This window comes from Portunus trituberculatus, chromosome 9, assembly GCF_017591435.1.
Source record: "Portunus trituberculatus isolate SZX2019 chromosome 9, ASM1759143v1, whole genome shotgun sequence".
NCBI lineage: Eukaryota > Metazoa > Arthropoda > Malacostraca > Decapoda > Portunidae > Portunus > Portunus trituberculatus.
The window spans coordinates 3,826,823-3,843,948 of NC_059263.1; the positions used below are offsets into that span (position 1 = coordinate 3,826,823).

At 42.7% G+C, this 17,126-nt stretch overlaps 1 protein-coding gene across 1 annotated transcript in view; it reads right to left on the reverse strand.

The window, feature by feature from the left end:
• Positions 1 to 5,174: 5,174 nt before the first annotated feature.
• Positions 5,175 to 17,126, reverse strand: part of LOC123501170 (KICSTOR complex protein SZT2-like) — a 56,731-nt gene continuing 44,779 nt past the window's right edge. Inside the window, 25 exon segments of the mRNA XM_045249816.1 lie at positions 5,175 to 6,250; positions 6,392 to 6,497; positions 6,663 to 6,829; positions 6,922 to 6,994; positions 7,140 to 7,271; positions 7,382 to 7,517; positions 7,695 to 7,801; positions 8,247 to 8,425; positions 8,725 to 8,855; positions 8,984 to 9,200; positions 10,220 to 10,327; positions 11,658 to 11,708; positions 11,923 to 12,079; positions 12,184 to 12,446; positions 12,608 to 12,698; positions 12,801 to 12,945; positions 13,422 to 13,513; positions 13,515 to 13,567; positions 13,839 to 13,949; positions 14,085 to 14,264; positions 14,363 to 14,712; positions 15,009 to 15,147; positions 15,268 to 15,421; positions 15,569 to 15,750; positions 16,622 to 16,744. Of these exon segments, the coding sequence (XP_045105751.1) occupies positions 6,122 to 6,250; positions 6,392 to 6,497; positions 6,663 to 6,829; positions 6,922 to 6,994; positions 7,140 to 7,271; positions 7,382 to 7,517; positions 7,695 to 7,801; positions 8,247 to 8,425; positions 8,725 to 8,855; positions 8,984 to 9,200; positions 10,220 to 10,327; positions 11,658 to 11,708; positions 11,923 to 12,079; positions 12,184 to 12,446; positions 12,608 to 12,698; positions 12,801 to 12,945; positions 13,422 to 13,513; positions 13,515 to 13,567; positions 13,839 to 13,949; positions 14,085 to 14,264; positions 14,363 to 14,712; positions 15,009 to 15,147; positions 15,268 to 15,421; positions 15,569 to 15,750; positions 16,622 to 16,744 (3,576 nt within the window). The 3' untranslated portion in view covers positions 5,175 to 6,121.

Consider the following 17,126-nt stretch of genomic DNA (forward strand, 5'->3'; position numbering starts at 1 on the left):
GTAAGAATATTGACGGTAAAAAAGGATCAATGGTAGACTCACTCTCTCACATGAGGCGAGGCGGCCTGACACGCATTGAGCCGCAGGCCACACAGGCCATGCGCCACGTACTTACAGAGCAGAAAACTATTTTGAATGCAAGCGCTCATGTTGCCTCATAGATTTACTATTAAAACAACGGGTTGAATGGTTGTAAAGATCATTTTGGTCTGGTCACACATAATGCTGGGTTTTACTGATCGATATAGCCTAGAAATGTGAATAGATAAACATCCCGACACGGGCACTTTACTCTAAAATCCTTACGATAGACCCGATCCGTGAACTAATTGAGAGTCACTAGAACGTTAGGAATGTGATTTTTATTGACTTTACTAGATTCTGACTAACTTTCTTTGCGTCATGAGAATAAATGCTAAAATCGCTGGGCGCCAATGTTCGGAATAGTTTCGAACCGCGCATGTTCGAGAAAGTGTTTGTTCAAGTGTGGAACCTTGGATGGAAGAGTGCGTGCGAGGTAGATCCTTTACAGCCAGTGAGAAATAAGGGAAGAAATATGAGCCAATCAAATGACTTTCTGTCTGGCAGTGCCGCTAATTTCAGTACTGGTAAAAGCTTTGCCGGCAAACTTGTTTACCAGTATTTTACCGGCAAAAATGCCGCGAGGCTATAGAGCGAGACGGGCAGGTGGTGGCACAGTAGGAGCGTGGCGGTACAATTAGTCTTAACGAGACTGGCGGTACACAACTCTTAACGGGATGGACATATCTGGTGGTACCATCCCGACACCACCAAGTTAGCGGGACTACGTGTGCCTGAACAGCGACCAACTCGAGTTGATACATTAACGAGACTGGCGGTACACAACTCTTAGCGGGATCGACAGACATGTAAGGCGGTACCATCCCGACACAGCCCAAGTTAGCGGGATCGCGTGTGCCGGAACAGCGAGATGTAGTTGATATACCCTGTTGCGTGTTATTACTTGTCATCTCCATGAAGCACGTCGTTGCTGGGACGAAAATATTTACCGGGACGGTACCGTTAAGCCTGTTACCGGTAGTACCGATACTTGCCCACCACTACGTGTTCAGCTTCCATTCATTAGTGGCGCAGGCAATTTTATTTATAGTGCTACCCATATTAGGCCCCATATCACCACCCAAGTGCATCTTTGGTTAACCACCTAGAACCTGGGTATCATGGTGACATGTAGGTAACTTTAAACCACTCGACAAATGGCATAGTGGGATTCAAACCTACACATGGACGTCTGCCCGATCCTATGCTCATCACCTTATACACTATGCCACCTCCCTTCTACATAGTTATATAGTGTGAGGGTTAATTAAGATAGTGAGTGAAAGAAGTATGGTATAAATGGAGAGAAATTAATAGTGTCATTCTAAATAACAAAATACGGTATAATTCTAGTTTCTGCCCATACTCCCCCCTCCACCCCCCAACAAGCTTGGGGATAGGTGGGAATGCAGGGTTTTGTGTGGGGTACATGAAATGCGTCGGAAATGCGTATTTTTTGCGTAAAATGGGAAAAAATTCCCATTAAGAAGTCTACGTGATTTTCATTACAAGTTTCATGACGTTGATGAAGCCAACAACAAGCCACGGAGCTCCATCACACTCGGAAATAAGCAGTACACTGAGTTGCATTTGTTTATTGCTGGGGTTTGTGGGTAACTAGTGAATAGGATTCTTATTGTGTCTATAGTTCTTTTGTCCAATGACGTGCCACCACCTCTTAACACCACAAGCTGCGCCAATGGGAATTTGCTATATGTATTCGAAGGCGGGGCACAGCTGGGCAGACAGGTGCACAGAGATCTGTGTGAGCAGTTGAGCTATGGCCACCAGTGACATTAGTTGTAAAGGTTGCGAATTTGATTACTGGGAAATCATCGCTCCTGCGATGCAAGTCAGTGTACAATCGAGAAGAGGACCAGCCAGGACCTTCATCCTTTCGTTAAGGTATTGTGAGGAGGGTATTGGTAGAGGTAGGGCATATTGTGTGAAGCTATAAGAGAACCGTTGTGAGGGGAGGGAAGCTGCCCCAAAGCAAGGATACGGTAGGTTAGGTTTATGTTAGGGTTAGGTTAGTGTTGGGGGTCTGGGGGCGCAGCCCCTGGCTAGGTTTGGTTACGTTAGGTTAGGTTTATGTTAGGGTTAGGTTAATGTTGCAGGGGGTCCGGGAGGCGCAGCCCCGGCTAGGTTAGGTTACGTTAGGTTAGGTTTATGTTAGGGTTAGGTTAGTGTTGTAGGGGGTTCTGGGGGGCACTGCCCCCGGTTAGGTTAGGTTTTTGTCCTTAGATTTTTTTGGATCGCCATATCTCGCCTCTTTTGGCCCCCCCAAAACCCCGATTCCCCACGTGCCCCCAAGCTTGTTGGGGGGAAGGGGGGTAATAGAAAAGAATATGTAAGGAGTTGCTGTTCTATAGATTTACCGAATTACCGAAATTAGTAAAATTAGGAAACTTGTAATTAAAATTCCGTAGACTTTTTAATGGGAATTTTTCCATTTTACGCAAAAAATACACATTTCCGACGCATTTCATGTACCCCACCCAAAACCCCGCATTCCCACCTGTCCCCAAGCTTGTTGGGGGTGGAGGGGGGAGTATGGGCAGAAACTAGAATTTTATCCAAAATACTGTTAAAATTGAGAACAAAGATATTCAGCAGTGTAATAAGACCAGACTTCTGTATGGTGCATAGATATTGTCATGAGAAAGAATGGGATGTTGTCAACTGGACTCTGTTCTGGAGGAAGAGCAATGGTGCCAGTGCGGGTATTTAGCTGCCCATCTGGTGAGATGGGGAAGGGATTCCCCCATAGATCAGTTAATTTCTGTATGACTTGTGCCTGTGTCAACAATTACAAGGCGTGAGTGATCTTGGCGGCTCATGAATGTGAACCGACCTACCTGGTGTTGTAAGCATTTCTGGAAGGAGATGGTATTGTCTGCATGAGGCAATCTGTGGTACTACAAAGTATTTCGGCCAATGCCGAGGTCCAAAGAGTGAATGTAAAAGATCAGGTGATTGATTGGTAAAAGGATGAGGGCGAGAGGACGAGGAGACAATTTTAGTAACGTGATCTAAAGAGCGTTGTGAGGGTTGGGAGCAGTGCATGAGGTATGGTTCTAGAGTAACAATATTGGAGGATGAGTCTGTGGAGGTTAGAGGTGTTGGTGGTGGAGCGAGGTCATCAGCATTAGTTCATAGTAACGCTGAGTTAGCAAAACTGAGAAAAGTATGGGGGATTGTATAGGGGCAGTTCCCAAAGCCCCATTAATTAAAGGATTTTCATCATTGGACATGGTGACCCTCTGTGAGAATTTGGGAGGGGGGGGGACAGCTAATGCAACCCCCCTCCGCATCAGACCACAGACCCCTGCCCCCCTCACATCTACAACAGGCTCAGAATTTGGTGGATACTGGTATTTTGGTGTACCGATTTTTGGTGTACATCCCTACTGGATAGTGGTGCGGAATGGACCGTGCTTAACGGTTATATACGACATATAGTGACCTACCAGCATCCGGACGGTCTTTCAGAAATACACCTTAGTTGTGATTGTAGCCCACGGTAGAAAATGGTGGCTATAGGAGGGATTTTAAGATCTTTGTGGCATAAAGCTACAATGCTTTGAACGTCTGGCCCCTTAATTGCTTCTTTTCGTAGATTTCATTGTGGTAACTTGTGTGGATTGCGTGTATGTATGTGTGTCCTTGCAACATAAGTCTATGCCACAAATTCAGGGCTGAATGGGTATAAGAATACAAATGTTTTTTGATGACTTTATTGTCAAAAAATATAGGCATGTGTCAGTCACAGATACTGAACAAAACCTTATGTATTTTCTGCCTTTTACACTAATAGTGAATCAACAGGGATTTCAGTCACACCTCCACGTCTCTCCCTGCTTCCAATATGGTACAACTGATATTTGAGAGAATAATGATTGGGTATACACAATGTGAGAAACAAGCAAAATTAATTTACTTTATATACATCAGAATCTGCAGTTTGGCATAGAAGACAGTGATGACAAGGCAGTATTTGTAGTCCTGTCTCCACTGGCAGCAACATGGCACAGACTCAGCCTGTACAGCAATGGCATCTTGTACCTTATCTTATAAATGTGCCCCTCAAACATGCTTAATACATACTTAATAACAAATATATATTCATACTTGATATATACATAGGAAGTTACCAAGTGATTCTTTCATATGTATATGTAAAACTGTTTAAGTGAAATAATTGACATGCATTGCAATTCATAATGCTTTGTGCCTTCCATACTGCTGTGTTAAGCCATTGCCAAAGGTTTGGTTTGGTTTGGTCTCTTCTCTCCTTCCGTCGTCACACTTAACATAATGAGCAAGATAATTAACATTTCAAACAGGACAAATATCACGCTATGATCCTGTTCCCCTCCCTTCTACAGCTGGTCACACTCAGAGAAAATTTATACATTACTTATGCAATAAGTTGGCTGAAAAAACAGCTTTTCAGAATGTCTTCCTTTTCTTTGAGAAGATGATAGTGGACAAATATATTACTCAATTCTCTCTTTGTGTTCAAGTGCTTCACAGCATACATGTCAGTAAGTATGATTTGTATGGAGTTAGAGGAAACTTGAAAAAAGAAAGATTGAGAAAATTAAATGTAGTTAGACAGTTTCTCCTTACACCTACTTTCTCCTTTCTAGAAAACCACTAAGTAATCATTAAGGCTGTACTACAAAAATCACACACTGACTCTCTGCACGACTTGTTCCCAGTGATGCACAGTTTCTATGTGTCCACCCATCTGCTCCTCTCCAAATTATTATATCAACCAGAGCAATTTATTATTCATCATCCTTAATGTAAACTAATGTAAAAATGAGCACCATTAATTGTTCTGTCATTAAGGAAAATGTTTATGAACTACTGTATGAGCAAACTGGTCTGTGTCAGGTGAATATCTTTGAGAAACTGACCAAATAATGAGACTGGAGCACTACATGTTGCTGTGTGTGCACGCACACATAATGGTCTGCTATATTCTAGCACAACTCTCCTTAGTGGCAACTTCATGTTTGAATTCCTTCTTTCCCATGGCATGTATCTCTGCTTAGTTGATTACTACGTATTTATTTATTTTCCAATTTTATTATCTACTCAGTTTTCTGCCTTCACTGTTTTTGCTTCCAAACAAGATGTGTGCCAAGTTAGACCTACTCTGAGGCAGATATATACTGAAAGGCTTCTCAATGCTGGGAAATGAATAATGCTGAAAGTAAAGCTTCTTTTTTCTGATGAGAATCATTTACGCCAAATCTTGATAACTTCTTAATCTTTTCTTGCTGCTAAAGAACTAGAAATCAAAATGTTCTAATCTAAAGCTCTAACAAGGGAAACATCTAATATCACAGGTGAAAGTCTTTGCCAAAATGACAGATGTCCTGACAGTCTGGATTTCATAATCCTATTGTTTCTAGAAAAAAAGAAAAACAAATCAGGCACTTTAATAGGAGTCCCTTCCACTACCATGTTGGCATTCCTGTTGCAGCCATCCCAATATCTAGGTTGTCCCACTCCCCAACATGGCCAGGGCTTACTGGCTACAGCAGTAGTCTCACAAGATCCCAGAACACACATTGGTTCCATGAGAATACTTAAGTTCCTTTTCTCACTCCATACTGAATGTATCAAGTTAGGCATTGTATTATGACAAGAAAGACATATACTTTTTTTTCAACAACAAAAGTTGTGTGATGAACAATAATTTCTGATGACTGACTAGTTAAGAGTATGCTGCATTCTGCATCACAGACTTTGTATATTTGAGTGTACATTTCTGACAGAAAATGCATCTGCAAAGTACAAACGATCTCTCTCTAAGCAGCACACTACCTCTCGTACATTATTAATAACAAGGCCATGTCCTAGAAAATGAAATCCAAAAACAACTTTGTCACACTCATGTCTTGAATACTGACTGAAGCTGTTAATATTTACATTATTTCACTGGTGTCAAGTTTGTATTTTCAGTGGTTGGTTGTCTTCAAGTGTGAAATACTTCAAAATATGACCATGATGGACCTGACCTGTGCTAGAGCAGCCCGCTCCACAGGTGGAAACAACAAGCATTGACAAAGTCTTGGATGAGAGCTTGAACCCTCTGGTCTGAGACAGGGTTGGTGCCTTCCTCCTTCAGTTGCTTGTAAACACAGCACAACTCCTGCCATAAAAAGCAAAGGTATTCAATTAAGTAATGAAGAGGAAAATAAAATGATATTAATGAAGAGAAAAATAAAATGATAAATTAAAAACAGGAAGATATTTCTCACTCCCCACTTTCATTAAAATGGCCTCAACTCACAGCCTTTTGGTGGTGGAGATTGATGGAGAGCATCATGAAGGCGTCAGGACAGCCAGGACTCAGGACCACCACGTGCTGGATGTTGCCATCACTGGAGGTGAGATTCCTGCAACACACAACACTTGTCTCAACACACACGGTCATTTGTGTTAATGACAGATTACTATTTCCATGGAGGCAAACCATAATTAATGAGAAACTTGACAAATCAAGAATGATCCTTCTATTCAACTCATCCCAGTTGAAAAGTTATCTGTGAGGCATCCACCACCTGTGTCGCTCCTGGTACTTGGACTGCAGCACCCTGATCAGCCCCTGGTACCAGTGAAGTGGCTTGGAGAGCAGAGGCAGCAGCTGTGAGTCCACAGATCCCAAAGGCTCCACACTCACAAGATTCAGCAGTTCACTTAACTCAATGAAGCTCAAACCTCCAAGGATCTGTGGGTAATTGATTTTCATGTATATATTTGTACAGGTGGTGCCAAGATACAAGGCATCAGGAAGGCAGAAATTAGTGTAGGTTAACTGACCTGTTCTCTGGGAAGTTTCTGTCTGTCCTCCTCCCGCAGGCTGGCTGTTAGGCGCTGCCACAATGAATCTCGCCTACAGGCACCAAGCAAATGATGTAAAAAATTTAAGCACGTGGTTGATTACTATGATGACCAGTTAGTTCCATTTGGTTCACTATGGTATTTCAAAATATGGTATTGCAGTATTGATTGGCACAGCCTCCAAGTATTAAACTCACCTGCAATGAATCTTGGCTTGGTTAAAAATGTGATGGATGCGCGTCCGAGCCTCCTCTGCCTGATGCTCCAGTGTGCGCTGCATGGTTTCTTCATACTGGGTGTAGTAGCCAAGGTAGTTGACACTCTCAGACCTGCCAACAACACCTTTTTTAAGTTCTGCTACATCTGAAAACCACAACAGATAAAAACTGTAATCTAAACCGTTATCAATCATTAAATTTGTGTTCAAGGCAGAACTGACCTGATGCCACCGAAGGACTTGACAGAGGAAGGAAGGCCCTCCTGGGTGGCTATGGTTGGGTCAGAGGCTTCTTCACAGGTGGTGGTGGTTGTGGTTATGATTGGTGGAGTGTCTGTTCCACTATGTTCACAACTCTCTGAAAGAAGGCAGCATTATTATTATTATTATTTTTTTTAGTAATCTGAAACATGGAAGTTGAAAATGAAAGTCTGAAGCATGGTGTGGTGTGGTGTGGTGTGGAGTATGGTGAGGTGTGGTGTGGTGACATGAGATGAGGTGAGGTCTGGGTGTGGTGAGAGAGGAGGGGAGGCACCTGTGTGTGTGGAGGAGGGAGTCCACCGCTGACCAAGGGAGGGGGCAATGGACACGGTGCGGAAGTGGCCCATCTTCTTCTCCAGGATGCGGTTCGGGTACATCTCACTGTAATGTTGTAACAATGAGCTTAGTAAACCAATCTGCTTTTTATCATATTTATAAAGTTACAAGATCTCAGGTTGCCTTTGTTATATAGTTCAACTCAATATAAGAACACAAAGTTCTTTATTTACATGAGTGATACTTTTGGAGTGGGTCTGCATTGCTAAATTTTGAGTTATTTAAACATCAAAAAACAAAACAAAATGCACTTGTGTTGTAATTGAATCTGGGATAGTGGATTCAAATAACTCTTAACTAAATTTGTCATAAGTGTTATTCTTAACCTGTAGATTTGAAGCATGTGTAACTTGAAAAAATTATGTACACGTGACAGTCTAAAAACTTCAAGAAAGCTCTACTACACATAGAGGCCCATTATAAAAATAATCCAGCCATGCTTCCTCCTGAGACAAGTGTGCTGTACAAGAGCTGTCTCTGTGGCTCTCACCGTGTGCTGGTGAGGATAACGTAGAAGTTTAGGTGGAGGTGGTGGAGCAGACTGTTGGCTGTGGTGTTGTGGGAGACCAGCAGCGTCACGTCGTAGTCGTCGGAGACTCGCTGGTCGTTGCCGTCACGGTAGTGCACGTGGCAGGTCTTGGTGTGCACCAGGATGAACTCTGTGTTGTGCTGACCAACAAAACACCAATATTAAATAATGCAAACTAAAACAAAAAAGTTCAATCTTTCGCTTCATATTGTATCAGCTTTCACGAAAACTAAAATAATGAAATTATCTTATTTTGACACCTGAACATAAAGCAAATATACAAAATGCATGGGAAGTGGAGATGGTTGATGCACTGTGGAAGTTTAACAGCAACAGCTACGAGGATATAGAAATAAAGAACACTTACACTAAAGGTAGAAAGTTTCCACATTACTTGTTATGTACAAATGACAGGTAATCAGGCTAGCAATTCACTCACCATTACAGCATCAGGGTCAAGAATAACTGGGGTCATGCGGAGAACCTTCATCTTGTACTGTTTCTCTCTGGCCAGAAGGTAGTTGTACAGCTGCTCCCCGGGGGTGCCTGTGTCTTCTATGGTGAGAGCACCTGTGAGTAACACGGAGAATAAGACAGAAATTTAATCTCTGTAAACCTGAGAGTAACAAACGTAACTGTAAATGCACCTGTGATTAAGAGAGGGAACTATGTCTAAAACAAATGAGCAGAGAATGCACCTGAGTAGATGAGATTCCTGGCAAAGTTTGGGCCTTTGTTGTAGTACTTAATGAAGTCTGAGAGGCAGGAGGAGAGGTGGTAGCCCCGGGTGAAGAGCAGCTGCCGGTCTGCCACGTAAGCACACAGTGCCCGTAGGTGGAAGTCATAAGTGAAGGAATGCAGGTGGAGCAGAACCTTGATGTCATCCACTTTGTCCAAGAAGGAGTTGATGGCAAACTGTGGGAGAGTTGGAGGTCAGCTGGTGTCATCAACTGTGTGACCAGCAGCACCAAGCTCGGAATTATGCTGGTGATCGAGTACTACTGCTCTTACATCATTACTTTTCACACACACACACACACATGCAAATAAATGAATAATTAATTAATTATACTGTAATAATAATAATTAATAATAATAATAATAATATGGATAGATAAATAGTACAAAACAAAAATTAACAATAAATAATAATGATAATTATTTTCTTTTCAGTGGAACAGCACCTGATCTAAGTGGGTCTTCTACAGTTACACTGCAATGTTTCTCTAAGGTGAAGGACTTGCTTGCAGAACAAAATGATCACATTAGGGGTACCAACAGTAGATTCAGTGCTAACTGAGAAAATTATGGACTTGTTCTAATGTTCCATGAATCATATAACTAGTCACTAAGACAAAAGACACAACAAGAGAAGAGCATTACATAAAAGTGCACATTTCCCATTGACACAGCATTATTGCTCATCACAATAACTCTTCTCTTTGTCTGTCTCACTCAAGGCAGCTCCACTCACAGACAGCTCAGTTCGGTGGTTTACAGACTGCATGAAAGTACCACTTGCTCCTTCAAGAGACCTCATAAAGTCATCAATCACAAAGAACAAACTCGGTAATAAAGAGGTGGCATCAAGCAGAAGTTAGTGTGGACAGGCAGGAAACACAGGAGAGTCAGGTGTTCCATGAGAAGCAAGCCCAAGAGTAAGAGCCCCCACTACAGCTACTAGTGGACAAGCTAAAGCAAGGCTATGCCACCCCAACATACATCTCGGTGTTACCTTAGACCAAAACAGACTAATTTTGATAACACATGAGAAGAAAGGTTTTCACTCGTTGCTCAAGTGGCGTTCAGAACTTACAGGCACACATTGCATGGAAGACATAAGGAGCATGTTAGAGAAGACTTAGAGAAGACTTTCTGCCCAGGGTAACATCCAGGAACAAAAAACAAGAAGCATCTGACAAGGCTTGGCTTACTTTGTCCTCTATCTGGTCTGGAGGACAACCCTCAGGAAAGAGAGGTGTTGTGGGGGATAGCGGTGAGGAGAGAGGACCTCCAGGCTTAACTTCAGCTGCTCCCTCCATCTTCATGTGGAGAGAACAAACCTATAGCCAAGTGAGCTGAGAATGTCTTACTTGTGTTCACCCATCATGCACCTCTGGGATGTTTCATGTGTACAGTTGTTGAATCCAAGAGTGGTTAGTAATAAAGGAAGCTACTTTAATGAATAGAAAAAAGAAAATTATTGAGAAAAAAACATCACAACACAATATAAACTGAAAAGAAAGCAAGAAATTAACATTAGACAAGAACTACAAATATTGACAGCGTCTCCAAATATTTATAAAATGAACTTCAAATTGTGAAATGGCTACATGAAATAATTCCAAGAGAACAACTACTTAACAGGTCAGCAATACAGCACATGCCAGTCTTCATCTTGCATTATCTTAATATGTTGCTCTTTTGAGTACTCAGCCAGATTTTGTTTTAAGTTTGTGTAATCTGTACTGTTTTCACTGCACGCTGAGAAGGATCAATAGCAATGTGTTGGCTGTCATCTTTCCTGCACCTCACAGTTGTTTGGTCTTCCTCTGGCTCAAACACAAATAGAAACAGACACACACTTACCACTTAAGTAATTAACAAACAATATTTTACATATTCATTACACTAAGACACCTCAGTTGGTGTTTATTGGGCAATTTTCAATCACTCTTGTATCAGAACCAAAGGAGATCAACAGAATCAGCAATGCCTGGTCTGACTCACAGGAAGGCACTGTATATACAAGAGCTTGATGGAGTGATGCATAAAATGGTAATGATCATTATAGTACAGGGCCAGTGACTGACAGAAAATCAACTGTCAATCTATAACTGAGGATGCTTACCAAGATACATTAAAACAATGCAAGTTACACAAACAAAACTCATGCTTAAGTTACTAACATACAGAGAAGAGCTAGCAGCTTGTTGCACTCTTTAATTATTGGACACATTCAATGGTTTAAGTCTACTTAGGTACAAATTAAAGGATGCAATGTGTTTTCTTGCCTTCAGTCTGTACTTCTAGCTTGTGATGAATGTGACAAATTAACTTTATAAAGAACTGGCATGACAGTATTCATACAAACCTCCATAATGTACTGTAGTATTCTGAGGGGTCTGTTACTAAGAAAGACACATGAACTTGAAAATATTTAAGAATTCAAAACACTAGCAGAAGATGAATGACTTTTTGTAAATGCATCTCTAAACAAACAAAAATTCCGAATGAGAAAGACAAAAACATCTCCAAAATTAATACAAGGGAGGATAAACAACGAGTAACTGAGGGACAGGCTATCAGCACTCACAGCTGCCTGTTGCTTACTGCTACCCATGAACAAGACCAAGATGGAAGTGAACTGACCTGAGAAGAGAGCTTCTTGGTCTCCAGCCGGCATGACTCCAGCACGTAGATCTGTGGAAAACATTGCACTCAACAACGTGATGCTTTTATCTTTTGGTGTTGTTAAGAAAAGAACCACAGAATGAGGAAAATGTAATGTAAATATACTCTTTAATGACTATATACTGTGGTTCAACTTATGGAAGTAACTCAAAATGGAAAAATGCCTTGCTGCATTCTACAATTTAAAAATCTTTGATCAAACATTGAGCAAGTTGTTTCTTACCTTGACAGAGAAGTATGGCTCTGAGAAGGCAATCTCCAGCAGTATAGTGCCTCCCAGAACATTCTTGAGGAGATAGGTTGGTTCCTTGGTCACCTGTTCATTGAAGCGAACCTCCTTCACTCGGAAACCTCGACTTTCGGATTCTCGGTTAAGGCGACTGTTTGAAGGCAAAGAAGTGCAGAGTGAGTTGTGAATGTCCTGCATGTTTGGTGAGAAGGAGCATCTCAAGTGTTTCCCTCATGCTGTGCCCTGCTGACCTACCCTCTTTGCTGAGGTGTCTGAGTAATGTTAAGGGTGAGGAAGCCCAGACTCTGCAGGTACTGGATGTATTCTTTCAGATAGCTGGAGCACAGAGCGTCGTGCCACTTCTCATCCCCACCTCCTGTCATGTGCCGCCGCCGCTGCTGTCCTGGACTGGCTGACACCACCACGCTGGACTTGAGGGAGAAGGATCGCCTCAGTCCACTTGGAGCAATGCCACTTACTCCACTCTTCATGGAGTTGCCAGAGTCGTGGCGTGATCGCTTCAATATGAGAGAGAGAGAGAGAGAGAGAGAATATTACTTACATTGTCTTCATTGAAATTTTCACCTTAATGACAGTGACCAATATATTGAGTTAATATTAACCAAAGCCATCCCCCACAGCATGATTACTCTGGTGTTACGCTGTGGATGCAACTCACAGACTCTGGAGTTTTGATGCCAAATGTCTTCTCTGCACTGCCGGGGCTGACCAGGCTGTGGTCCCGCGTTGCTGCCACCTGCCACCTCCACCTGTAATTATGGCCCAATTATATGTTGATTCCTCACAATGCCATCAGCTTCAGTAATCAAGTCATAACAAGCAACCAAGTAGGCAAAGGTGAAGTGACACACCTTGGAAGGAAGAGAAGAGGTGTGAGGCAGAAGTGAACAATACGAGCATTCTGTTTGTACAGTGACAGGATCTTGTCAGTGAACATTGGGCTGGAGTGTCCCCGAGTCTCAACCACCATCTTGAGTAGCACCTTCCTCTGGGTCTCTGTGGGTGTGATGGAAGACACATAATATCGCTCCTATAACTCACAAAAATCATAAACAATATCCAAACACAAAAGATACTAGAAAATTATCAACTTGCAAATAGAAGCCAATATAATTAATCTTGACAGGAATATATAGTCAAACCTTCCCACAAAGTGTTGACAGGGTTAAGACTAAATGTGTGAAGGATGTAACAATGTGTGTGTGTGTGTGTGTGTGTGTTTACCTATTTGTGTATTACAGGGCCCGAGCTAAGCTCTCTGTGACCTGTCTCCTTGTCCATTGTGTGTGTGTGTGTGTGTGTGCGCGCGCCATCTCATGTGAGACTGCTGGCTTGGTGTAGACACTGTAGATAGTTCAATGAAGCTCAAAACAGCAGAAGAGATAAATCAGTGTACATATAACAAGCAGATCTCCACTGATGCTGGATACCAAGAATTCTTCCTTCTGATTCTCAAGCTGGCGTCTCCTCACCTTTCTGCACCACAAGGCGCCTGATCTCAGCCATCTGAGTGCCGTGCCGCAGCTCCAAATCTTTCAGGTTGGAGTGGTGCAGGCCGAGGAGGTCTGGGCGGCCGGCTCTCCCTGATGTCTGTGAGGTTCAGCAGCGACACCATGCCCTTCACCGCACCACAAGACAAGAGAGGACGTGTACATGGTAAGATGGTGAAATTCATAAAGCCATAAAAAACTAAAACGTTATTCATTATGGGGAAACAGGATTTTAAGAATCATGAAGTCACAACACAACTGTAACTAGAAGTTTTGACGATTCTTTGGTTTTCGCTTTAGGGACTGGCATCTTGGTGGGTACATTGTTTCCTTTTTTTTGATGTCCTAGCTTAAATAATGAATCAAAATTATAGGCTGTGAGAAGGGTGTGAGCAGCACCTGAGGTCTCCTGCCGCCACGCTCAGTGGTGCCGGGACTCTCCCGTGCCGGCGCCTGCAGCTTGATGAGGGCGTCCACGTGGCTCTGGTTGCCGACGTACAGGTTATTGTCCTGGTCGGGAGAGAAAGGACAAAGTCAATGGGTGAGCAGAAGTAGGACAAGTGTGTATGCAATGCTGTATAATGATTAATATGAAGCATCTACAGTCTTGGTACCAAAGCATTCATCAATCACTTGGCATCCCACCTCATCCTTCCTCACAGGAGCCCTGCGGTTGAAGGGCTGGTTGTGGTAGAGCCCCATCTTCTGCAGCACAATGGTGGACAGCAGGCGGTTCCGGGCGGTGCTCCAGTGGGCAAGGCGTGTCATGGTGGAGTGCAGGTTGTCACACTGCTCCTTGGTCCAGTTGTAAGTGTAGATGACCAGCTGTGGGACAACTCTATTAGATTCTCATTTTGGATAAGTTAAGTTCATGTTCCTTACGTACAAGAATACATCTCATCATCTTGTGGGTCTGGCCTCACCTCCATCCCTCGCAGTGTGGCCAGCAGCAGCTTCTGTCGTGGAATGAACACAACATCGGGCATGTCGGTGGACCAGAATGAGCCCATGGCATTGGTGGTGCTGGTGGGGGTGGAGGGCACAGTGACAGGTGGTGATATGGGATTGGATGAGGATGAAAATGAAGAGGATGCAACCCCCCCAGCACTGGTGGTAAAGGGGGTGACAGGCATGGAGGTGGAGGATGGTGGAGGGCCTGTGCTTGAGGTGACTGAGTTGCCATCTGGCCTGGAGAAAGCCATGTCCCCACCACTCAGACAGCGTCCCCTTGGAGACACCACCAGTGGGGGGTAACGCTGGCTACTCTTGCTTGCTGCAGGAACGCACAACAAAAGAATGCCTCAGATATTAGGTAAGTGAGCAGTGTGTGTGTGTGTGTGTGTGTGTGTGTGTGTGTGTGTGTGTGTGTGTGTGTGTGTTTATTGTGGTACACAATACTGGTGACTGCTGTCTTGCCTCCTATCATATTTTTATCCAGTTTGTTCCTACAATCATGATGGATGTTGCCTGTTCATACAAGTAGACTTCTCATTTTTAGGTATAAATGCATAAGTATTACACAGTGAAGTACAAAACAAGACAGATGTACAACAAATGTACAATGCTCACCAGTGACAGTATTAATGTAGTAGTCATTGAAGTTCTCCTCAAAGAGAGTGGCCCACCACTGTTGGTTGTTGCGGCTGATGATGATGAAGTTGGTGTGTGTGTAGCCTCCACTAGCATCACTCTTCAGCACTGGTGGGATCTAAGGACAACAATATGAGAGGTTAAGAAGATCTCCCTTTATAAATACTTGTATGTTTTTTCTATTTTCATAAATCTTAAATATTCATGATCTTATATTTCTGATGGGACAGCCATCTACCTTGCTTGATTCTACCAGCTTGTAAGCCAAGCAGCCTCCCTGCTCCCTGTCTCCCTCTTCCTGCTGGACCTCTTCAAATATCTTGGTGGAAGTGTCAGCAGCATTCTGTGACAGCCACTTCTGAAGCTCCGTCAAAAAGACTGGCACGGCGTGCCTGAAACATTCCACACATGCACACTTGAAAAGGTCTGCATCAAAATTTCTACTCCACATCTTTATCCATTCACTTCATAAGAGTACACAAAAATTAAGAAATAAGTGTCTCAAGAGTGATTTAACTAAGTGTCTAAGAACAGCCTACTTTGTGGTGAGTGTGATAGTGTGTCTCTTGACAGCATGCTCTCCACTCTTCTCTCCCAATTCTCTGCGCAGCGTGTGCTCCCCTCGTTCCTCCAGCTCTGAGGCAAACTCCAGCCACTCCAGCATGATGGTGTGGTAGAGTGGGTGCAGCAGGGAGGATGATGACCCAGGGTACTCCCATGGCTGAGGGGAAACAGTGCACACAGTGTTAGCATTATGTATCATGTAATTCTTTTTACTAAATCACAGAATCTCTTTCTTTGTTCAGTCAGATGATCCAGGTGTGAAATATCTGTCCTCACTGACACACACACACACACACACACACACACACACACACACACACACACACACACACACACACACACACACACACACACACAAGGAATGGACAAGGAGACAGGACACAGAGAGCTTAGCTCGGGCCCTGTAATACACAAATAGGTAAATACACGTGCGCAAACACACACACACTTTACATTTACATTTTTTTCATCATATCTTTACATGGATAAAGATATGATGAAAAAAATCATCATAAGCATGATACGCCCAAGGCTGGAATATGCAGCAGTGGTATGTCTCAGAGCTCTAAAAAGGATATAAGAAAATTGGAAAGGATACAGAAGATTGCTACAAAGATGGTGCCAGAATTAAAGGACCTCACATATGAAGAATGACTGAAGGAAATGGGACTGCCAACCTTACAAGATAGAAGAAAATGTGGGGACCTGATAACAATGTATAATAAGATAGTAAATTATATTGAAAAGATAGACAAAGAAGACCTGGTGCTGTTGACAGAAAAAGATGGAAGGACAAGAGAACATGAAAAGAAGATCAGGATGAGGCAGTGTGTGAAGGATATTGAAAAATACAGTTTTCCACACAGAACGGTGGAAAAATGGAATGCATTGGAAAATGGAATTGTCACAGCACATAGTGTGCATAACTTAAAAGAAAAACTAGATAAATGGAGATATGGAGACAGGACACTATGAGCCCCACTCGAACCCTGTACAATACAACTAGGTAAACACACACACAGACGCACCTCCTGTGGCAGCGAGGGCCCCTCATCTCCAAGGAGCTTGCTGCGGTCCACACCAAGGTCCACTGAGTGCCTCACTTTCAGGGGAGAGTGGCCCTGGACAGACTGGCTGTTGCTAACCTCCAGCTGGGGCACAGTGGGGAGTCATGTACAAATTTGCTCATAATTTAGGATAATCTCATTTTAATAGCTCAAAAGATCTCAAAATATGCTATGTAATTCTCAGCATACATTGACATACTGATGTTACAAAAGAGGGTTAAAAAGTTTGTAGCTTTGATTAGTGATACTCGTACTTGAGAGTGATACTTGAAAGAGCAGTTATTTCAATTGTAATTAATCATGTTATTTTTAGCACAAAGAAATCAATTTAGTGTTCTACTTGCACATTAACCAGAATGGCTACATTGTAAAGTTACTCAACACCAGAAAAAACAGAGACTGAATGATTTTCATCTTTCTCATTAGTAATGATCAAGTAATAATGAAAATGTTTCAAATGTAAATT